Here is a 23,781-nt window from a genome sequence, read left to right as displayed (position 1 = left end):
GTTATATTAATGATGTCCACATGATGCACTTTTGGATGAAACACAGTAAAAACAGGATACTAGTTACCAGAAGATGATTAATAACTCAGGTTGGCCTTTTGGTCTAGAAGGTGTAATAAAGCACCCATTAGTTTTCCCTGAGAATTGAACTCTGAAGTGCCCTTCCATTGGTGAGATGCTTAGTATTTAGAGCATGCCCTACATAGTGGACAGCTGTCAGGCAGCCTCGGTGCATCACTGTCTCAGCTGGTTCTTGGACTGTGTCCTGTATAGCTGGACTCTCCATGTAGTGCATTGACCAATTTTTTAGAATTGACCCACATTTTTGGGGTAAATGGCTATTCACTGCTCAGTGAGCTGCTGTGTCTGCTGTCCTAGAAGTTGTTGTGTCAGCTGGATGGATTGTTATATTGTCAACAATTGCCAAAACAGCATCCAAAGGTTTTTTCAACAGAGGGGGAAGCAAACATAATCTAAACGGTTTATATACAGTATGTTTAAAAAACACACAACATTAGTGAGGACCAATGCAGAACTTGATGGTGTCACAACAAAGGGAGTGATTCTATGAAATAGCTGTAATGAAAAATGAAACCAAAGTGATATTGTTGCGGCTTCTAAATGATTTCCTGTTTGAGATAGCCGCCCACAGACGACATAATGTAAGACACGATCAAAGTATTGTATGATTACTCATGGTTTGATGATCCGCTCTGATCCCCGGTCGTCTAAAATTTGTTTGACGGTTTATTCGAGACTTTTGCAGTTTACGTTGAACTGCTTTGGCTGACTTTGGCTTAACCAATAAAAAAAAAAAAAAATTACATTAGCCCCCCAAAAACAGATCTTTACAAAGAAATCAAATCGATGAGGAATAAAACAAATTAATCTAACAAAAAAGTTAAGTTAAAACAACTAAACACGCCATGGTTGGGTTCCCTTGGCGTCTTCCACTGATCCACTTAGTCACACACCTGCCTTCATTATATTGCTCTTGAGAGGCGAGGTCAGGTGATGCTGTCTTTTAGCACCAAAACTACCACAGGGGCTGCCAAAGTGTTCACACAACAAGAAGTTGAATGGAAATGTCTTAACAGAAAGTATGCTGTTTTTGTTATTGTTTTGTTTGCCTATATATTTTGTTGTGTTAGAAATGTTGAATGTTTTACTTAACTACTGTCAAACCACTGTGCCCCTTGATGTAACTGCAACAACAAGCAGAAAATAAAGAAAATATTTGTGGTTGATTTTTGACAGGGTTTCAATAAAGGTTTGGTCTTTATGGAGACATGTTTGTTACTAACTTCTCAAAATCTCAATCTCTTTCGAAGGATTTCAACTGTCCTACCTGCATTATGAGACAGAGTATGTTTCATTGTGAGCGAATAGGAGGCAGACAGAAAGAGGTCACTTTGAACTCCTGTCTATTGTAATGAGTATCACCCTGCTGTTCTGCATTCACTGAACTCCCACCTCCATCCATCCATCCATGTATCCATCCGCCCTCCTACTGACTCTGGTCCTGCTCCAGCACTTAACAAGGATTTAATGTTGCCCAATCATCTGTCAGGCAGATCAGATCAGAGCTGTAATACACAGCAGCAGGTCCCGCGGATGAGGCCTCAACCCAATGCAGAAAAGTCCTGAAAAACAACACCAGGCGAAAAAGCAGCATAATCCCACAATCAGCGTAATAACTCTCCCTCTGCACAATAAAGTGCTCTGGCAAATGAAAATCTGATGTTTAGAGTATGTGATGTGATGCAAAGTCTCTCAGGACATTTGTTTTTAGATGGATCATTCACAAAATGCCAACTGGTGGTTTCCAGCCCATGAACAATATGCTGACAGGAGACCTCAGGCTGACATTCTAAGCCTCTTATGAAGCTTTTATTCAGTCATTCCTGATGGGACGCTATGTTTAGATATGTTGTCCTGACATTGAAAGTAATGTATCAGAAAAGCTTGATAGCATTGTTTTAACTCTTACAGACATGAGACCTATTTGTCTGCCAACACACACCGAGGGTGTGCTTATTTGTTTGATATAATTCTTCCTTATCAGATTTTAGACACACCTTGTATCTTTCCCTGACGTCTGTCTCACACGTATATGTCGAGTGTTTGCGAAACAAGAAAATGTCCTTGTCTTTTGTCCTGGAGATATCAAGTTGATAGTCGTGTCTTGCATCCTGCATTCATCACTTGTGTTTAATTCTCCTTGATGCTGCAAAGCACGATGCAGCAGAAAATGTTTAAATGATGAATCAGTGCAAGTGGTGGTTCTGTGATTTTAAATAACCTGCAACATACTGTTCTTCTTACAATATCATCTTTAACACTTGTATGTCAAAAAAAAGGATGCATGATTGGAAAATTATGATTTGGGAATAATTCATAATTTGTTTTCTTTATTGGCCCTAGATTCACTCAAGCATGTCTGTTAATCATCTGCCAGGTTGCAGAGGCGGCTGCAGAAGTTGGGATCAGTTATTCTCAGACACAGGACTCATGCCAACATTTTAAAAATGATTGACTTGTTTCTATACAAAATTATTCGGTCTATCTTAACCTATTACAAATGCCATAAATTGTAAGTGAAATATATTTTTAATTGCATACAATGTGGAAAAAGACAGAATAGTAGTGTATTAAAGGACAGCATGTTCCAGAATAGATTTTTTTTTTTGGTCAGAATGAAAGCTGCTTTTCAGTCAAGAGATCAGCAGCAGACACATCATGGAAATGACCTTGCTCTTTATCGCTCTGTTTTCCTGTGTATTTGTGCCCTCTTTATACCTCTCAGACTTATTCAATTAGAATATACAACTAAAGCAGAGGATTGGGTTACTATCCTTAAACCTGTACATGCACTCGCAAGGCACCTCAAATAAAGAAAACTTTTACAAAACATGGTTTGCTTTTTTTATTTAGCTCAAAAATTATAAACATCAATTTATATCACTTAAATGATATATTCAGACTTTTGAATGTTGACAATTAACAAAAGAATTCATAAACTATTGATAACACTTTAACAGATTCTTATTTATTTACAATCTAAATGAGAAATGGACAGGCAATGTAATTGAATTGTCTCTTTTGCAACAATTTATGCTCATTAAACACCAAACTGTGCCAACTACAACATCCTACATCATCATTTTTTTATTTTTCTGTGAAGTTAAACATCTTTAGCTCTTTAGCCCCAAACTAACTTCTTCACTTTTTTTCATTATTTGAGGCAAAGTATGATCAGTAGTTTGTAGTTGAATATAAAAGTGACAGTGATGATTCACCAGGCAGAATGGCTCCTGTAATACTGGTTTAATTACAGTTATGCCATGTAGTGTAATTTCGTTTTAGCACTGAACCTAAGTACTTAATTTAATTGAGAAAATGTAGGCTGCTAAATGTCGTATTAAACTGCTGCTTTCTAGTCGGTGTCTCTGAGATTATGTATTTTATGATTATCTATTCTACATTTATAAAATAAGTGAATTCATGTGTGTGCTACATCCCTGGTGCCCTTTCAGTGTTAATATATTACCCAAGCAGTGGCCCATTGCCGGACCGTGTCAGATCTGAGTAAAAACAGTAAATACACTTCATCACAGTAAACACTCATGCTCCACTTGTGTGACCCTCCCTCCTCATCCTCCCCCTTCTCTCCCTCCTCTTTATATAAAGCTTAGGGAAACCCCATCCGAGCATTAGGCACACTGTCAGCTGGAGTTTACAGGCGACAGCAGACACATCAAGGACACACCATCCAGGATTTACCAACCAGATGTTTTGCTACCAGTGAAACTTTGCTTTTCCTGCGTGTTTTTTTTTTTTTTTTCGTGTCTCTTTTTCAAATTATAGGTTATATTTTTGATCAGCCTCACTCACTGAGGGTGCTGTAATTCACTAATTATCTGTCTTTTTAATAACTGTCATCAAGTGACTCACAGAAACCATACGACTCCTGTGTTTAGCTAAAGAAGATGAGGAGTTGTTAAAGGGACCTGCCTCGCTTTATTTTACCTTCTGCTGTGTTTTTCCGGTGAAAATCGAGTTTGAAGCATCAGTCCAGCCGCTGCTTCTTAATCCCGTTCATCCTCATTTATTCCCCGGCATCATGATGTCCAGTGTGCGCCGGCACAGCCTCCGCCTGCAGTCCGAGCTCCATCGCTGGAGCATCTGTGACCCGGGCAGCCACCTGCTCCCGGATAGCCTCCTGACCCGGGTCCCTGCCTGCATCTCCCGCTCCAAGTCCTGCACCAACTCCGCAGGGGAGTCTGACGGCAGCCGCGGCAGCTGGTCGTCCTCAGACTCTGTTATCTCCACCGACTCCACTGGGGAGTCTGCGGAACCCGGGAGCCCGTACCGGGTTGTGCTGTTGGGGGCCAGCGGGGTCGGCAAGACGGCTTTCGCCAGCATCTTCGCCGGAGCCGCGGACAGTATGGACAGTGACGACTGCGAGCTATGTGGAGGTGAGCAAAAAGAAGTGATCTCATGACTCTAGAGCAGATCCAGATTCAGCAGATCAGATTTTTACATGATCTAAATAATGAGATCAATCAGTCAGACCTCGAGCAGAACCAGATTTAGGAACCAGAGATAGGAAACTGCAATAACCAGAAGGCATATTTGTTTTTTTAAAAAGATGCTAAAGATGACCATCAAGTCTCAAAAAGTACACTCAATAAAAACGTACTTTTGTAAACTAAAATATTTAGTTTTTGAGGGTATAATTTTGATGAAAGCATTGGTCTTTTTTTTTTTTTTTTTACAACACAAATTCACAATCTTACAAATGTTAATGTTTTTTTTGTTCTTGTCCTGTAAATCTTTTCAGATGAAGTGTGTGAGAAGGAAATAGAAGTTGATGGGGAACCTGCGACTTTGACTGTACTGGACACATGGGATTCAGAGGTGAGATTAAAAACAGCTGCATTGATTTGTGTGAGTCAGAGAATCAGAGGTCAGCCTGTTTTGAAGCGCTCACATTATAAAACATGTGTCTCACTAGGTGCGTTTGTCTTTACAGACTGATACTGACGGGGCTCAAGAATGCTATATGCAGACAGGTGACGCATACCTGTTGCTGTACTCTGTGACTGACCGGGCCTCATTCCTTCGAGCCTCAGAGCTCAGGATAACCTTGCGCCGCTTCCGTCCTGCCCAGCACACACCGATCATCCTGGTGGGGAACAAATGTGACCTGGTGCGACGCAGAGAAGTGTCAGTCAGCGGTGAGGACACACGTTTTTACGTCTGTTTGTATTCACTGTGAGGTTCTCTCTACATGCATGGACTAAAGTTTGATTTCCATTACAGAGGGTCGTGCCTGCGCTGCTGTGTTCGACTGTAAGTTTATTGAAACCTCGGCCGCCATGCAGCACAACGTCTGGGAGGCTTTTCACGGCATCGTGCAACAGCTGCGTCTGCGCCGTGACTCCAAGGAAGCCAACAAGCGCCGCAAGCACACACACTGCAAGACACGCCGCGAAAGCCTGCCTATGAAGGCCAAACGCTTCCTCGACAAGTTGGTGGCAAAGAACAATCCCAGTGTGGCCTTCTGGCTGAAATCAAAGTCCTGCCATGATCTCTCTGTGCTGTAACAGCCTGATAGACACTTGTGTTTTTTTTTAACTCCAATCATTTGAGGATGTGAAAAGGTTTCAGCATACTACAGAGCGGGAGCTGTGGCTGGATATTAAGCCTGCCTCTTGAGGCGTAGAGGTTGGATGGTTCCAACCCAGACATCAGTGAGTCCACAATGAGTGTGGCGCACACAAGAGGTGGCTGCAGCATTTCAGTGCTTCGTCATGTTGCAGCCTGAACTACACTGAGTGAACTGAGCTCAGTGCGTCAGCCTATGAAATGGACTCCAGTATGAGGTGACATTTCCTTTTGCGAAGTGTCAGTGCGGAGAAAAAAAACATTTGAAGTGAAGATGGAAACTGACAGAAAGATTTGTTGTTTGTAGCTCCTTTCTCTGTTTCTTCTCACCTCTCTTGCTCTCATACCTGCCAATTGTGTCGACGGTCGATCCCAAAGTGCTAACTCTACCAGCTGTAAGCTATGATCATGTTGAATGATTATTTAGCCATTACCTTGAGTTGATATGCTGTGTTTTGTACTTCTTTTAAATAAATACTATACTGATAATGTAGTGTGTTTTTGCTACTTGTATGTAGATTCATTGTTGCCTATTGAATAAAGTCACATAATCCTGTTTGTGGGGGAAAACTGTCTCTTTTGTCTCTCACTTCAACGTCACTGATGAGATGTTAGCAAGCGTGACTCAGCTACACGAAAGAGACACACTAACACAAACAGGGTTTAACACCAACACAACTGATCTGATGAGAGATGAGTCAGGCTGTGACGTTAAAGCTCAACTTTCAGAAACAAAATTAGCCCATGTGTGAGTGCAACAGAGAGGGCTAATGGGAGTGCTGGGATTCAACTGCTCGGGGGGGTTGGTCGAAGTTTACATTGAGCACTGCCAGCCCTGATCCTGAACTCTCTCTGAAAAGCAGCTTAAATGCAGGAAAATGTGCTGCTCATGTAACACTCAGAGGAGACCAGTCAGAGTTGTGTATGTATAGCATATTTAATAGGCTACATACATAACAGAGTCTATTTCCTCTGAAAAAACAGCGTCATCTGCTGAAGCTTCAACACCACACTCTCAGGTTCTGGTTAAATGGTAGTCGTGTGAAACAGTGACGCTGGTTTTTTTCCCCTTCAAGTTGTAGAGACAGATTCTGTTTCTACACAGCCTTGAACAGATTGTTAAGCTTACTTTTCCATGCCAGGATTATAGCGTGTACATCAGGATGTATGGAAGATAATCCCATCTATATGTACGATAAAGTACGACACAATGGCACAACAGGTCACAGTTTGTGCACCAGTTATGTTGCATTCACTCATACAGAAGATGTAAAAAGAGCAAAGGATGGAAGCAGTATTTCAAAGCTTCTGGGTAAGTGCATTAAGCCACTGAATCTGCTGATGAGTGCATACTTTTACATTGTAATGATACATGGGATTTTCAGTAGACTCTGTTACTCTCATTGTGTACACACAGCTTCTTATCAGTGACTGTGTTACTAATGGAAATCTGACAGGAAACAGTGCAGAGGTGCGGAGGTCAAAGTCTGACTCAAAAGAAGACGCTGAATAGCAGATTTGAAGAATGATGGCCCATTTGTTTCGTTTTTCTCTATTTGTCTGTAATTCATACAAACTATTTGACAAATACAAAACATTATGATACAACTTCTTCAGTGAGTTTGTTTTCTGCTGACTATAGCCCAATGACAGGACCAAAACTATAAGCGTTTTAGGATTTAAGTCGAATCAAAGACTGGTCATCCAGTTCCAATGGATTTGCCTTTTATAATACTATCTTTTCCATTGTCCTGTTCTTCCTGTCTCATTCACTCCGTCAGTTACTTCCCTCATTGGCTAGCCAGCCTTGAAGGCAGGGTTATTAGACAATCATTAGATCCAATAAAACATAGCTGGTTAACACTTGGTTAACGTTTGACCAGACAGGATGGAGCTGCTCAGATCACTCTGAAGTCTGAGGAGTGACTCACTCGATCTCTCCAGCGAGGTAAGTCTCTGCACACTTCTGTCGTCTAGTTTTTGATATATTCTGTATTTTCCATGCAGATTTGTGGCTGGGAAAAAGGACACTAACTGGATATCCTCTGTGGCTTTTACTTGGTTGAGTTCAATATGAGGAATACTTTCAGTGAGTTGGAAATGTACTGTGATCTTGACGTGACTTTGCCAAGGCCTTGTTACAGGCTGACGGCATACCGACCTTTTGTCTATTTCATGGCTTCCTATATTGTTGTCAGTGTCTGGTTTTGGGTGGGACACAACTTAAACAAGACACTTGACATTGGGAAATAGCCGCAGAAAATACGACTAACAAAGGTCATCCAGTTGTCGGGCAAAACAGAGACAGGAAGGGCCTGCAACACCCTGATCATGGTGATCATGGTGATCATGGTGTCATATGATTGCCACTTTTTTCATTAATTCTTTGTTGGAAAAAATGACATTAGATAATTAAATGTACAATATGATTACCCCATGTAAGTTAGTTTAAATCATTGTACATATATATACAATATTGGTATTGTTAGTAAAAAATATGGCAGTTAGAATAAATTAGGAAAATGTTGTTGGAAATAAATGAAGTTAAATGGACAAACATAAGTCGAACTTGTCTTGTTTTAATAAAGACTATAGATGGGCGTTGACGTTTAAGTGTGCTGTGCTACAAAGAGGTCATTAGCCATGACTCAATGTCACCTTCACCTTTCTGACGGCTGACTTTAACCTTCGTACTCTGGTTCTTAAACTCTCTCAAACATGTTCATTTACAATCACATTCTCATATTTGTATCTTTCCATGCACGTGCTGTTACTCATCTTCGACGGTAATATCTTATTTTCCTGTTGTTATCCAAACAGTGTCACGGTTGTGTTGATTCAAACGGAAGCGTAAATATATTCTGCTGTCATATGAATACAACATTGACTTTATAATGTCCGTCTGAGACTTTCTGAAGTTTCTGCTATTGAACTGCACCGAAGTGTCTGACGCATAAAAATATAAATGAATGTTCAGTGCGTCATTTTTGGGTGTAAGAGAAATCTAGTTAGCATTGTTATATACTCACAAAGCTTCCTTATAAAGTTATTCTTCACTCTTGTGTAAGCAACAGGGTTACACACTTCTGGGTAGATTTGTCCCACTGACATCCACTGAAACAAATCTCAGTGTTTAGCGGTGTGTGGTAGCTCTGACTTTCGTTTTCTGTGGTAGGTACTTTAACTGCTTGTGTAGCTGGAGCCACACATATATGGCTCCAGCTACATATATGTAGCCATATATATACATAGCCATACATATAATTAATATATATATAAGGACTGTTCCTTTTCAGGTCATAGCATAATGCAGAGACTAATAGCAGATAAATGAGTGGAAACTCAAGGACGAAAGTAAGAAAGAGTCTTGTGTCTTTATGAAGCAATAACTCTGAATAGAGAAAGCAATGAACTGGTGGTTTAATTGTTTCTACAATAATAATAATAATAATCTAATTGTTGAGCTACAGCAGAGAAAGGTGAAAATAATGTTCTGTGTTATGTAAATGTGTGACTAAAATCTTCCTCATAATGTCTCTGTCTCCTCCTGCTTTCTTCTTTGCCATTTTTCTAACCCTTATCCCCCATATCTCTCCCTCCTCGTCCTCCTTCCTCACCAGACTGTGATCATGACTTCCATGGTGCATCTGTTGTTGCTCCCGCTCCTGCTCAGCATTGTGAGTACATAACACCTCTGACTGCTGCTTCTTTCCATTTATACATATTCATAGTAAATGCTCAAAATACACAAATCTGTTAAAATGTTTGTTTTTTTTAACAGTCAGTGTGGATTAATGCTTTGATTTATTCATGTACTTTATGTAATATGGTAATTCATGAGACGGCTTTGTTGGTGAATATTTCAGTAACTGTCTACAGGGTTAAAGTGTGCAGGGAAACCGTCAGTAACTTATTTTAAAAAACCAAAAGGAAGTCCTCTCTCTGTAGACTTTGCTCTCCTTTCCTCACAGAAGATACAAGTTTATCCCCATTTGTCGTCTCTTTTTGGTTCAATAAATAACTGAGCAGTAAAAACCTGCCCCCAATGCCTGACTACATTCAGTTACAGTAACAGGGCTGAGGCAAAAAAAGGGCAAATGTAGTGTATGAGTGTGACAGGTTCAATTAGATCTCAGTGTGCACTTGTTGTTCAATGATCTTGGACCTCTACCTCTGTGCTCTGATAGGCTGCTGGGACAGATCTGGAGGAAAAGAAAGGCCCGTTTGAGAACATCGAACTGGATGTGCCAGAAGGGACTCCAGTGCCTTACGCCATCTACCAGGTATTAAAAATTAACAGAGTAAATTAGAACCAGTAATTTACGAGTTCTCATAAGACTGTACTTTTATCGGTTGTTGTTTGTTTTCACAAGTCTCTAGGGTTTTCTCTCATCCCCCCATGTTTCACTCTGTAGTTTCAGGTGACCAATTCAGAGGTAAATAACTTCCGGCTGAGTGGAGAAGGCAGGGAGGACATTAAAATTTCAAAGGACGGGTGGTTGTTTCTGGACAGGCCTCTGGACTGGTCTCGAGATAATCATTACATACTAGTGGTAAATTGGTATTGTCTTGTAACAGAAAACATATACTTTTATAATAATAATGATGATGCACTATTCATAAACGTGTGTGTGATCATATTCAGGTGGAGGCACTGGCAGATAATGAAGTTGTGGAAGACCCAATTCACGTAACAATAAATGTGTTGGACGTCAACAACAACGCTCCGTACTTCAACCAGAGCGACTACACAGCCGCAGTTAGAGAATACAATCGGGCAGGTATGTGTGTTAGAAATATTTCATTATAGGAGAGGAAACACCTGAAACAAAGACAACGCTATTTAACAAAAAGCATTGCTGAAGAAGTTTTTAAGTTTAAACACCTTTTGCAAAAATGTTCAAGCTTAACAACAGCGTCTTGGGCACGGGTGGCCTGACCTTTAAACGACCTTTAAAAAAACTGGGGGACTGTTATTAGAACATCTCAGCTTTATCCTAATCATATATTGCAGAACTTTGTACTGAAATGTGTTCATTCAGTTAAAGCTCATTTTAGAGACATTGTAGTGAAGATTCATTTTTCTACCTTACAAATCATTGTGCCAACATTACTGAACACATTCCCTTGTCGGAAATATATGTTTAAGGAGCAGCATGTAGAACAAAAAGACAAACGTTTCAATGCAGGATCATGCAAAGAATTTGACCAAAGTCCAAAAGTCTGTCTTCCTTGTGCAAAATGAGTGGAACACAAACATACTAACTTCATGTACCTTTAATCATATGTCCAGCACTCAGCCAATGGATGTTAGGGCTCTCTAGAATCAATCCACAAGACCGTATTTTTCATCATTTTTCCTGTACTAGTATGAAATTTTCCCCTATTTTGACTTGACATGAAAAATGTTCTGTGTGATGAACAGTCTGATTTTCATACTGTACTAAAAATAACAGCAGTCCGTCTTCAAGCTGTCTTTCTTAAGCTTTCTTTATCCAATGAATGCAAGATTTAGAATAATTAAAACAATTTGTGTTTTGAATGCTAAGATATCTCCCTAAAACCCTAAACAGTTTTGCTTTCGGATAAAAAAGATGCAGCATCTGTGTATGCCATTGTGTGTAACAACTGCACTTGAATGATTCCTAGCGTACATATAAAAGAAGCAGCAAAACTACATGTGCACTATGTTAAATGAATGATCCTTCCCTAATTTGAAACTTTAATATGTAACTGAGGTTAAACATTGGTATTGTCTGTTTTATCCAGGTGTTGCATTTACCCGGGTGTTTGCATCGGACCGGGATGACCCTGAGACCCCCAACGCTCGTCTGAGCTACAGCCTGGTCAAACAGATCCCCAGCAAACACAATACGGCAATGTTCCAGATCGACTCCAGCACTGGAGAGATCTCCACCACTGAACAAGGTGATAACACACATACCTGTGCACAGACATCAACAAACAGAACATGGTGCACTGTCTGCAGGGAAAGTCTGTTGTTTTTTTCCATATCTGCCTGTAATCTGACTGTATAGTGCCACTGCAAATCCAGATTACACAGCTCATCTTCTGTGCTCAAGATTAACACTGATCGGAGGCAGATTGCCTAAACGTGTCGCGTGCTGTTGATCACAGCTTATGCGGAGTGGGCACGGATGTGGTTGAGTTTTACATCTGTGAGAAAATGCTTGATCACATTTCTCAGACAGCAAACTCCCTTGATTCAGTTTATAACATGTTTTAATGTGTGAAAACATGTATGTGTGTTTTTAACAGGTGAAACAACCCTTAAAGCCAGAGAAGGCATCCATTATGGCAGAGAAGAAGACAGGAGTATTGAAGCCCTGAAGGAAAAGTTTACTGAATACTGTCCAGTGCAGAAGATCTCCTTTGAAGACAATCCCTTCTTCACCTGTGTGGAGAGAGCAGGTTTGTGTCCAGATATGTCAAGTGTAAAGCTGCAATGAGTATTTTCTTTTGATAAGTAACTGTGATCCGTCATCAAAGTGATAAGTACCATAAGTAAGTCCATTATAAAGCACCTTTCAGGAACAGATAGCAAGAGGCAATAAAAAGGTAATGACATAAAAGCAGACATGGACAGATCAAATAAAGGAGAGTCTAAACTAGAGACCGACTCATAATATCAGCCGATATCTGCGTCTCCAGAGTGTCAAGCGGTGAGACACTTATATTCACAGTTACTTTCCAGTTGAGTGACCATCTTTTCTTTATTATACATCTTTTAAACAAGTGTTTGATAGCTGAATTTAAGGGATCAATACAATCAATGTGTAAATCTAAATCTATCTCTAAAGATCGAAGATAGATCTGAGAAAGATATCTGCCGATATATCGTATCAGATTTTTTCCCCTCCTATCGGTATTTCCCCTACCTATCGGTATTGGCCCCAAAAATCCCATATCGATCAGTCCAGACAAATGGGTCTCCCAGAGTTCACAGCTCTCATGTCTGATGTGAAACAGGTCCAGAGTTTAGGAGCTACATCCTCGAATGTACAGTCTTCTTCAGTTCTGAGTAAATAACAGAGACAAGAGTCAAATACATATGTAAAGGCAAGATTAAACCTTATCTGAAATCTATGGGCTAATTGATCAGAGTGCAAAATCCCATGCATCGGAATCACACTAGAAAACAAAACTCGATTGTGCACAGTAAGTGTTTGAATTACTTAATGCCTCTCTGTAGAGCGCCTTTACACAGGATGCTGCAGAGACACAGTTAGCCTGTGCATCGTGTTGAACTCATGTCTTGTGTTGAAATATGTGACTATTTCAGGATCTGTTAGTTACACTTTATTGACAACCCGACCTGCTGCAGTCTATGAAGGTTTTAGGATGAACGTTTTATATAGAATGTTGTCGTGTGACATTTGTTAAGTCTGATTAATTTTGAATATTGAATTTATTTTGTCAGTGTTGAATATTAGAATCGACAAAGCCCATAGGTTGATTAAAATGCTGGAGATCATGTATTATTTATATCTTTGCAGCACGTTTGATGTAAGGCTGTCGTTTTAGATTTTTGCAGAACGTTTATTTGATTTGCAGCTTGTTTCAGTCGCTGCATTTGTTTTGGATACTTGCGTCTGCTTTTTAAATTAATGCAGTTTCTGAATTTGCTGCATGTTTTTTTCCTAATGCATGTCATTTCAGCTGTTGCAGGTCAGTTGCCCTTGTCGACCACCGTATTTTCCCCCAATTATATTACTTTAAAATGTAAACAATTCAGCGGTGCCGAATAGCCTCGCAGTTATGACGCGTGCCCCATGTATAGAGGTCACAGTCCTCGTTTCAGCGGTCATTGGTTCGAATCCTGCAGACCTTTGCTGCATGTCATCCACCACTTTCTTCTAACACATTTTCCTATCTCTCTTCAACTATCCTATCCAATAAAGGCAAAATCGCAAAAAAAAGATTTATAAACAATATATGGATTGATTGAAAAATAAATAGATTGATAAAAATTTGAATAATTGTTCATTTCAGCCCGAAAAGGAAATGAATCTAACAGTCTGCAAATACATTCTGAGTGGTGAACACACAGCGAGAAGACTTAAATCAATAGGTTCATATTTTTCAGATGAAAACTTTTATTAACAATATCACAAAAAAAAAACTTTCAAGAGGAATAATTAGAAAATGTTCACATGTTGTTGTTTTTTGTTTTTACAAACGTTTCTAAAGTCAAAGCAACAAGTAATTTAAGTTTGCTGATTTGTGTTGGTTAAGGCGTGAGCTTGTGATGACACAGAGGGAGGGATAGTGTCAGTGTAGATAAACACAGTGTAATCACTGTCAGAGATTAGTGCTGGTTGGGTGTTATGTTGATGAGTTCTAGAAGAGAGAGCAGCTAAGCCAACCCTGATTTGAAGACCCTGTCCATGTGACTTAGTTTTCTGACAGAAGTTTTCTTTGTGTTTAGCATTTCCCAGAACTGTTTCTTGTTGTCACTCTTGCATGACTCAACATCTCTGGTTTCAGAATTGAGAAGGAGGAATGTGGACCCCATGGAGGACCCAGACTACACCCTGATTGTGCGCGTGGAGGATTTGGGGGGAGATTCGGCGACGGCGCTGAGTGGAAACACCAGGGTGTACATTGTTGTGCAGCAAAATCTGTGGGTCAATCCTGGTCTTATAACTGTGAAAGAAAACTCAGATGGACCTTACCCTCGGGTCATCACTCAGGTGTGGGGGGATGCACATGCTACACAAATGTCACAAAAACGATTAAGTACAAACATTCACTACACCTGCTCTTTATCTAACATCCCTCTCTGGTCTTTTTATTCTTGTTTTCAATCCAGGTCCAGTCTAATGAGCCAAACGCCATCTACAAATTAGTTCAGAAAGAGCGAGAGCTGCGATTCCCCTTCGAGATCTCAGAAAACGGAGAGATACTTCTGACAGACGTGCTGGACAGAGAAGACAAGGACATGGTACACGAAACCAGCCTAATCGATTGACCTCTCTTTATCTCGAGTAGAAATAACTTACCCCCTGTGACCATTCTTGATCTTGTGTTTCAGTACATCCTGGTGGTTCTGGCTGTGGATCACACCGGTTCAGAGGTGGATCCACCCATGGAGATTCAGGTCTTAGTAGAAGATGTGAACGACAACAAACCAGTGTGTTATAACGAGTTGAGTGTCTTTGAGGTGCAGGAGGGAGAGCCAGTAGGTAAGATGTGTGATTTTTACATAACCCATTCACAACACCAAGGCTGATTCATGTTCCCTCGTTCAGCCAATGTTTTTCTCATTCTTCCATTCTGTGATCACATCATCACTTCTTCTGTTTGCTTTGCATTCGGTTTATTGAGTCCTTATTAAAAATACAATTTGTCAAGAGGTTTAGGCGAGAAAGGGACCAGAGCCAGACAAGAGGAGCAGTCAGACCCTTTATTTAAGTAAAAACACAGCAGTGTAGAGATATTCTGTTACAAGTAGAAGTCCTGCATACAAAATCTGCAAGGTAGCAAAAAGTTGATATTTCAAATACAGCTAAATACATTTGAAAGTAGCATGAAATTAAAGTAAAAGAAGCTTGAGACAAACCATAGAAGTGTAAGACAAACCTTTAGCTCCTAAATGTTCACACAACATATGTCTACCTTAACGGAATTCCTTATACCTCGTGAAAAAACAAAAACAAATAAACAACAAACTCTTGTTTATAAGATAAAAAACACAAACGGAAATAGATCAGAAGCAGTAAACACAAGAAAAATCATTCACAGCTTTTATTCTTAACTTGGTGTTCTTGTGGTCTCAGGTAGCCTGATCGGTCAGCTGTTGGCCCAAGATGACGATGAACCCGGGACACTGAACTCTCAGCTGACATACACCATCGTGTCCGAAGATCCTGCAATTAAATCCGCCTTCTCAATCGACGATGCGTCTGGAAAAATTCAGGCTTTACGCATGCTGCAGAGAAAGGACCAGCAGCTCTTTACATTCAATGTCAGAGTGAATGATGCAGGTAACACCTATGCTGTATGAAGTAACACACCTGTAAATACTGGTACTTTTTCAGTTCTCAATGAAGTACCTGTGTGATTTGTTGTTTCACAGTTTTCAGCGAAGAATGTAAGGTCATCATCAAGGTCATTGATGTCAACAATGAGATGCCTCTGTTTGAGAAGAAGGATGTGAGTATGTGAGCAATTGTTAGTCTTGTTTATTTCTCATGCTGTCTGGCTGATTGTCTCCATGCTTTTGTGTGTGTGTTTGTGTGTGTGTGTGTGTGTGTGTGTGTGTGTGTGTGTGTGTGTGTGTGTGTATGTGTGTGTGTGTGTGTGTGTGTGTGTGTGTGTGTGTGTGTGTGTGTATGTGTGTGTGTGTGTGTGTGTGTGTGTGTGTGTGTGTGTGTGTGTGTGTGTGTGTGTGTGTGCAGTACGGCACTCACACTCTGGCCGAGGACATTGCTGTGGGAAACACAGTGTTGACCATCAGTGCATCAGACGGTGATGATCCAGACAGCGGCAGCTCCCTCATCGAGTTCCACATCTCTAAAGGCAACGATGATGAAGTTTTTGCTGTGGAAACAGACGGAAATGGTGTCGGTCATCTTGTCATCGTTAAGGTATGGTATCAACGTACTCAACATCTACACATAAGCTCACACAGATGATTGTCATAAAACTCAGTGATTTTTGTCTGAAATATGTTCCCTTACAAAGATCCCATTTAATTGTAATTGCTTTGTTTTTTTTTTATAGCTTTATTATCTTTTAATAAACGTGACGCTTAGTCAACAAATGTCAAAAAATAGTGAAATGTTCCTAAACATTTGTGTCAAAGGGTTTAATTAAACATCTTATTTTCTCAACAAACAAACGGTCCTTAACCTGAATTTGTATTTTTGAAATAAACACAAGATACTTGTGTCCTAATGAAAGAAAAAACACTTAGTCAAGGAACCCCTAATCCCAATTATGCATTTATACCACAACCCAAACAGCATTGCCAACTTCAACAGACCCACGTGCCATTCATGCAACCTCCGGGTAGTGACAACTCTGATACTACCTACCTTACCACACAAACAAGTTCCCCCTACAAATTTACTTGCATCTCTCAATCTGTAGCACCCTTCAAGTGGCCTGGCTGTTGCCTGCTTGAAAATCGACCTCCTAAATATTTCTCTCCCTAATGGACAAATTGAATCGCTGCATACATCCTGAATTTGCTTGTCGCCTTCTGAACACAATGGGCACAATGGGCCTCCTTCTACCCAACACTTTAGGTTCTTGGGTGATGGTAGCACATCATCATTAGCTATCAGGAAATCAGGAAATGTATGTGCTTATCTTCTATACTCCACAGGTCCCTCCTACTAACTGGCACACACCATACGTTTTTTTTATTATAACCCACCTGTTTTGATTTTATGATTGATAGGAGTTATTCATAATATGGCGCCCTGACTGACAGACGGGCGCAGTGTAGCCGTTTGTCAGGATGCCTCATCTCCAGCTTTTGTTTGTTAGGTTGACCAAAAGTTTTTATTTGAGACAGCATTTCCATTGTGGATTCGACAGGTTTCACTTCAGTAACCAATGGGTGACATCACTGAGTCTTTGTCCATGAATATTCCCAGTCTATGGTCTTGACCAATTGCAATGGATTGTAATGACATGAAGGCTGAAGATAAGAAAAGCTGTCAGTCCGTGTATTTTAGAATCTGCAACCAACGAAAGGGTTTCATCTTTTCTTGATAAATGACTCCAATGATCCATTATCAAAAAAGTTGGAAATGTAAAAACTTAGAGGATCAAAAAAATTAATATTTCTTTGATTATATCAAGAAAATTGCATTTTCAAGGGTGGAAGCTAATTCTGTAGCTGCTGGACTTCTTACTATTGGTAATGTGAAATTATAAAGACTTGTGAGAAATGATTCCTGTATTACTGCCTAAGTGACTTTGAATTAAAAAAAAGACCTGAATAAGGAGATAGCAGAGTGTGAAACCTCCAAGATACATAACAGAATCATGACTACGTAGTGGCCTTCATAGGGCCTTGAACATATTGGTTGCTTCTCCTTCTGTCTCTAACCAGCCGGCTTGTCTCTCTACAGCCTTTGGACTTCGAGGCCTCTCCCGTCTTCAATCTTCAGATTGACGCTCGTAACCCGGAGCCGCTGATGAAAGGTCTGGAGTACGGTGCTGAGTCCACAGCCTTCGTCTCAGTGTCTCTCACAGACGTAGATGAGGCTCCAGAGTTCAGCATGGACATCCTGGATGTGACTGTGCCTGAAAACACCACCAAGGGTTCAGTGCTGCTCACTGTGGAGGCGAAGGATCCAGAGGGCAAAGACATCATGTAAATACGCTCTTTTTCTCTTCTTCTTTAAAATGGATACAATTGTCTGTGCGTATTTATTTACTACATATATAAAAGAGAAAATAAGAAGAGTAAAAATATTCTTAGAGCTGCTTAGTTTCTAGTCAGGAGTGCTTAAATTACAATATCTTCAGTATACAACAGATAGATACGATGCAACATGCATTCATAAAATGTGACAAAGACAAACAGCCATAGTGCCTAAAAAAATAATTCTTAATATATCATATATTTCCCTCCAATGATAGCTGTACTATTTGTTAGATAATACCAACAAGCCAGTCCAAAGTTCCCCTTCAAGTCATGCTCATTTTTCTTCAGGGCCCCCCATCATGCTAATTTCAGTCCATTTATAGAGAATATTGAGTTAGACTGCAAAATATGAATTATTTATTTCTTCAAAATTCTTTGTGTCCACTTTGCATTCTTATGACTAAACCTGGTTCTTTCAACACTTACCCATTCCTTTTTTCTATTCAACCATTTATCTACAGTAACTCTACTTATATTAACATTTAAAAATCTCCATAAAAAAGGCAAACAACTGTTACATGTGTTGTCATTATGGTAAATGAAATTAGTAGTATGCATATACATAGTTGCTGCTGTCTGCTTCTTCAGGTTAATCCGACACTGACTGCACTCCGTTAGGATGTGTGTCTTTGTTTTGGTCTTTTATCTAGATGCCACCTGCACATTCAAAAAGAAACAAGAAAACCTCCTCTTACGGAGACAACACTGACATTAAGTCATGTTCCTCTGAACTGAACACAAACACACGTGTGGCTGTCATGGCTGAAGGACTGCTAAGCTCAGTACTGGCTTCATCTGTTACATTAATGGTTCCCTTTGGCAGCTGGTTTGGAGTTTCATCTGTTAGGACCATCACGTGTACCTAAAAGAGACTATGGATTTGTTTTGACCCCCATTCTATCCCCTGGGCCACAGGTCAGAGACTGGTGTTTCATGAATGATTTCTACTATCTGCCTTCCAATGTGTGTGTGTGTGTGTGTGTGTGTGTGTGTGTGTGTGTGTGTGTGTGTGTGTGTGTGTGTGTGTGTGTGTGTGTGTCTTCGTGCTGTGCAGTTTTAAGTTGGATGGTGACACTCGGGGCTTGCTGGAGATCGATGCTGCCACAGGACAGATCAAGACCAAAGACAAGCTGGACAGGGAAATCCTGGAGGCATTCGATGTCACTGTCACTGTATTTGAGAAGGGTGAGACATTACACTCACTTCACAGCTTCAAATTATTCCAGCTGTTGTTGAAAAGTAATCAACAATCAAGGGCAAACCTATGCCGAACAGAATTTGATTATTTGTGACCTTTGATCTTTAAAATCGGTCAATTGTTTCATGCTATACAACAAAGTTATGTTCAAGCAATGGCCCTTTTTTTTTAATTCATGCCTTCTGATTTCCCTCCATCCACAGAGAACCCCAAAATGTCCTCTGAGCGTGTCCTGTCTGTGACGGTGCTGGATGTGAACGACAACGTCCCCAAACTGATGGAGAGTCGGTCCTTCATCTGTATGCAGAGACCTGAACCTGTCATCATCAGAGCCCAGGACGCAGACAGTGCCCCCTTCTCACAGCCCTTCACCTTCACCCTGGGTAGTGGCAAGAGGTCTCCCAACTGGGATCTGAAAGTTGTGGATGGTACGCTGGCATGAAGTGATATATCAGAACTTGGTATCAAACTGAAAGTTTTACACTCATCTACAGATTAAAATACCCCTCTTGTTTCCTTTTGTTTGTTTTGCAGGGACAGCAGCTAAACTGACCCTGATTAAAAAATCAACTGAGGAGAAAACCTTCAAACTTCCCATTAACATCAAAGACAATGCAGGCATGGGAGTGACACAGATCTTTGAAGGTGAGTTCGTTCTTTAATATAAACTTAAAGGCTGCATCTGGTTACTATTGCCGTTAAACTACGAAAACAACTAATTCAATTATTCTGTCTCTGCAGCTACAGCCAAATATTGTTTTTCCTCAGTGCCACAGACATCCATAGTTTTCCATTTAAAGCCTATTACCATGTACACAGTCACTGTACTCATATTTTGGGGTCAATCCCATTCCATTTGCCGCCTTGCTGCTCTAAGTACTCACTCGTCCTAAATGTGTGTTGATCAATGGCTGAAAATAGTCAACAACAAACGCACCATTTATCCTTGTTTGGGTTCTGTAGTATATCATGCTGTTTAGAAATTGAGACTTCGGCTATTTAAGTTTTTTAATTCCATTTTTTTTTTATAGATTCATCTTTAGTAAAACATAGACATTTGAGGTATTGTTACACAGAAGTAGTTGTGTGTTTAGAGGCTGTGTTTTTATTTTAAACAGATTTTTTAGCAGGGTGAATAGCAGAACAATTTAAACCATTAGCCTCAGTGGGTGTTCCTGCTAGCTTGCTGTTGACAGTGATGGTTAGGAATATGACTGCTCATTGACAAGAATCACAGCGGACAAGTAAAGTTAGAAGTTATACAAAAACTGCCTCTGTTTAAGAGCTGAAGGACAAACTGCTTTTTAAAATTGGAAACCTCCTCTTGATCCTTTCCCTTTCGCTAACGATGTCTTTGTTTATTAAATTCTGTGGATTACGTTTTTTCTGTTACTATTAGCTCACAAGTGATCTGTTTATCCATTTCTTTAAACAACCTTTTTTCTACTATGTCAACCACTCATTTATTTATTTTGCTAACTATATCACATTCGTATCCTCTCTTGACTTGGCTATTTATTTATCTTTGCTATCTTGCTAACTAGTTTTCATGTATGCTCAATGGCAACGCATCATTGTAAGGTGTTACAGCTGACTTGGTGGAAATAGACAGTTTTAACTGAGTTTCTTTATATGTGTCATAAATGTTAACAAAAGCATAAAACACATGAAATAGCATTTTATAGCAATTTGAATCCAAAAGATTTATATTTTCGCCTATTTTAAACATGTACATAAAACAGTGAATAATCAAAAATTTACTCTTTAGCCAGTTTTCTACATTTGCTCAGAAATATCAAGAGTGGTTCCCAAACCCTCATGAAGGTATCTTGCTGACCATAGTCCACAAGTGTTATCTTTTGTGTTAAAAAAGTCAACATTCCCAACCGCCATTGGTCAATATGCTGCAGTCTATTCACACTTTTTCAGGCAAGAGCTATTCAACTTTTTGTTTGCAAAGAGCAGGTCTATAAGGATCTGTACTTTGTTCTTTAGATTAGGACTGGTCTGGTTATAAACCCAGAATAAACACTCTGATGTAAAGGCTTACTGACTCTCTTTAGGATATCACACGGGATACTGCCATCCTGACAGGATTTTTTGTAAAATTGAAAACAACAAAGAATATTTTGAGATATTTAAAGAGACAGAGCACAGAATAGTTCAAACGCTTATAGTTGAAGATGTACTGTCACATTGTTGGTTTGTGTCTTTTCATAACATACATGTGTGTTTGCTCTTGATCCTCTCTTCCAGTGAAAGTATGTAACTGCACAGAGCTGGGCTACTGCTACATTGCACCAGAAGAGCGCATGTTAAGTTATGGAATGGGACCCACCATCGGGATCCTAGCCGGCACTCTTGGATTCTGCAGTAAGTCTGACAGACTTTATGCACCAGTCTGGTAAAACTCCGCTTATGTTCTCTTATTGAATTGACTTGATTTTTGTTGTCTTGTTGCAGTTATCATCTTCATCGTAGTGATCAGAAATATTAAAAAAGACAAGAAGAAGGCTGCGGCTGGACAGGAGGAGAGGAACGCCATGATGTAGAGACAATGCCCAAATACACACACATTTGTTCTTCTATACTTGAGAAGATGACATCCATATTCCTAAAACCAAGTTTGTATTCTATTTCAACGTTTTCCTTTTTTTTTTTAGACCTTAGATCTGGATTATTAACAATCCTTTTCTCTTTTTTTGTTGAAAGTTAATTTCCAATAAACAGATACTTTAAAATAAGTTAATAAACACAACATTACTAACACTGGAACAGAAGTCAGGAATTGACAGTTCGACAGTGTCGTCTATATCAAGGTGTAAAGGTTGAGTTCCATCTCACAAAGTTAGATGCACACACACACACACACACACACACACACACACACACACACACACACACACACACACACACATAAATTTACTCCAGCTTATTTTTATTATATGTACAAAAGAGAGTGGAGCTTGATTAATAAGTGAAGTGCTAAATGAAATTATGGTGGCCCAATGCTAATCATACATTTATGAAGCTTGATTGTAATTTATTTAAATTACTCTCTCAGGCACAGGTGGTTTCATTAGCAGTTTTTTTCGTCGTCATCATTAAGCAATTTGTTTCAAGTTTTGTGTTTTGCTTTTTTGGGCCTGGTTATTAATCTGCTAAAACCGTATTGAAATCTTTGCAATAGCTTAAAATATCTTCACAATTATGAAACATCTTTAACTAAGAACATCACTGAAGTCAAAAACTGCAATGAACAACAACTACTGTGTTTTGTAATGAGCCATTATTGCTCTATTTCCAAATAAACAAATAAACAGGGAAACACTTTTTCACATTGTTATTGTGTGTGTCTGTTTGAGAAATGTTCTGTTCAGATTTCTGACTCATATCATCCCTCTGTTTTTCGTCTTGGTCAATGTCGGTCTGTTGCTGAGCATTCAAGGGCCACGGTTGCGTTGCAGAGAGTGATGTTGTTAGTCACCTCTGAGAAAAGAGGATGTAGTGATTGTGTTCTTTTATGCTACCCAAAGGGGCTCCAACACTCACAAAGAAACACCCCCAGACACATGAGAGTTGAATGTGTGGGTCACATGTGCTGCCACGACCATGCATTCTTCAAGTCCATGTGCCATGTTCGTGGGTGTGTGTGTGTTTGTGTGTGAGTACGAGATGAGTCATCAAACAACCGGTTGCACTCTCCAAAAGCAAAATCTTGAGTAGTGTCAGAGCTGCAGCCTCATATTGACAAACTCACCAACGAGCTTATCCAGTGTTTATGTCTGCACTCTCTCCTCGCCTGTATCCTAGCAACACGTCCCACAACAATGGACACACAGACACACACAGACCTAGAGAACTATTGGTAGACCTTGACGGGTTGAAGGATAGAGGAGAAGAGGCTGAAGAAAGACAAGTAAAGTAAACTGTGTGATGGATGATCCAACCACCTCAGGAGATGAGGCCTCAAAATCACTACACACACACCAGATTGTTTTTGGCAGGTGTTTACTGTTTAAACCTTTATCCTAATATAGAAATATTAGGAGTGACCATCAGAGCCAACAGTGATCAGGCTTGTTTTTGAAAATGAAACCAGATGACCAAGATTTCTTTTAAACATACTGTAGGTATACTTCACAAAATAAGGCACTTTGTTAGCCTGCTGTTTGCAACTAAACTCATCCAAAGGATGTGTGCTGTGGGGATTTTTTGTTGTTGCTGTTTTTGACCTCAGGAGGCTCACCTTTTTGTTTGTTTGAACAGTATCATTACTACTTTATAAATCAACATACTTTAGAAAAACAACAGAAACACAGTGGCCACATGGAAAACAGCTAATTGACAAAGTGAACACAAAGTAAGTTTATAATGATAGCTAAAAAAAAAAAAAACAATTGTGAGGATATGTAACTGAACAAATATAACCAAATCCATAGATTTAAAGAAACAGTCACATTGCAATCAACAATGAGGCACCAAAAAACATCCAGACAGACAGAAA

The 23,781-nt window shown here is 39.7% G+C and overlaps 2 protein-coding genes across 2 annotated transcripts; both read left to right on the top strand.

Moving 5' to 3' along the window:
* The first annotated feature begins 3,702 nt into the window (after positions 1-3,702).
* On the top strand, positions 3,703-6,226 carry gem (GTP binding protein overexpressed in skeletal muscle). Its single transcript, XM_061050572.1, has 4 exons — positions 3,703-4,478; positions 4,844-4,920; positions 5,036-5,240; positions 5,326-6,226. The coding sequence occupies exons 1-4, from the start codon at positions 4,124-4,126 to the stop codon at positions 5,607-5,609; spliced, it is 921 nt and encodes a 306-aa protein (XP_060906555.1). The 5' UTR covers positions 3,703-4,123; the 3' UTR covers positions 5,610-6,226.
* Positions 6,227-7,492: 1,266 nt separating this feature from the next.
* cdh17 (cadherin 17, LI cadherin (liver-intestine)) lies at positions 7,493-22,609 on the top strand. The gene is made up of 20 exons (XM_061050571.1): positions 7,493-7,618; positions 9,291-9,347; positions 9,858-9,953; positions 10,086-10,223; positions 10,316-10,451; positions 11,440-11,598; positions 11,950-12,102; positions 14,179-14,384; positions 14,504-14,635; positions 14,726-14,876; positions 15,471-15,677; positions 15,770-15,846; positions 16,092-16,280; positions 17,778-18,022; positions 19,131-19,261; positions 19,478-19,702; positions 19,809-19,919; positions 21,531-21,647; positions 21,738-21,952; positions 22,220-22,609. Exons 2-19 carry the CDS (start codon positions 9,300-9,302, stop codon positions 21,824-21,826), a joined length of 2,610 nt encoding a protein of 869 aa, XP_060906554.1. The 5' UTR covers positions 7,493-7,618; positions 9,291-9,299; the 3' UTR covers positions 21,827-21,952; positions 22,220-22,609.
* Positions 22,610-23,781: the final 1,172 nt, after the last annotated feature.

This window comes from Labrus mixtus, chromosome 11, assembly GCF_963584025.1.
Source record: "Labrus mixtus chromosome 11, fLabMix1.1, whole genome shotgun sequence".
Classification (NCBI taxonomy): Eukaryota; Metazoa; Chordata; class Actinopteri; order Labriformes; family Labridae; genus Labrus; species Labrus mixtus.
This window is presented reverse-complemented; position numbering and strand designations above follow the sequence as displayed.

Bases quoted from the DNA above. Each gene is read 5' to 3' on its own strand.
- gem (XM_061050572.1), top strand. From the start codon at position 4,124: ATGATGTCCAGTGTGCGCCGGCACAGCCTCCGCCTGCAGTCCGAGCTC. The intron at 4,479-4,843 runs GTGAGCAAAAAG...AAATCTTTTCAG, and splicing joins CGACTGCGAGCTATGTGGAG to ATGAAGTGTGTGAGAAGGAA. The intron at 4,921-5,035 runs GTGAGATTAAAA...TTGTCTTTACAG, and splicing joins TGGACACATGGGATTCAGAG to ACTGATACTGACGGGGCTCA.
- cdh17 (XM_061050571.1), top strand. From the start codon at position 9,300: ATGACTTCCATGGTGCATCTGTTGTTGCTCCCGCTCCTGCTCAGCATT. The intron at 14,877-15,470 runs GTAAGATGTGTG...TTGTGGTCTCAG, and splicing joins GCAGGAGGGAGAGCCAGTAG to GTAGCCTGATCGGTCAGCTG. The intron at 18,023-19,130 runs GTAAATACGCTC...CGTGCTGTGCAG, and splicing joins CCAGAGGGCAAAGACATCAT to TTTTAAGTTGGATGGTGACA.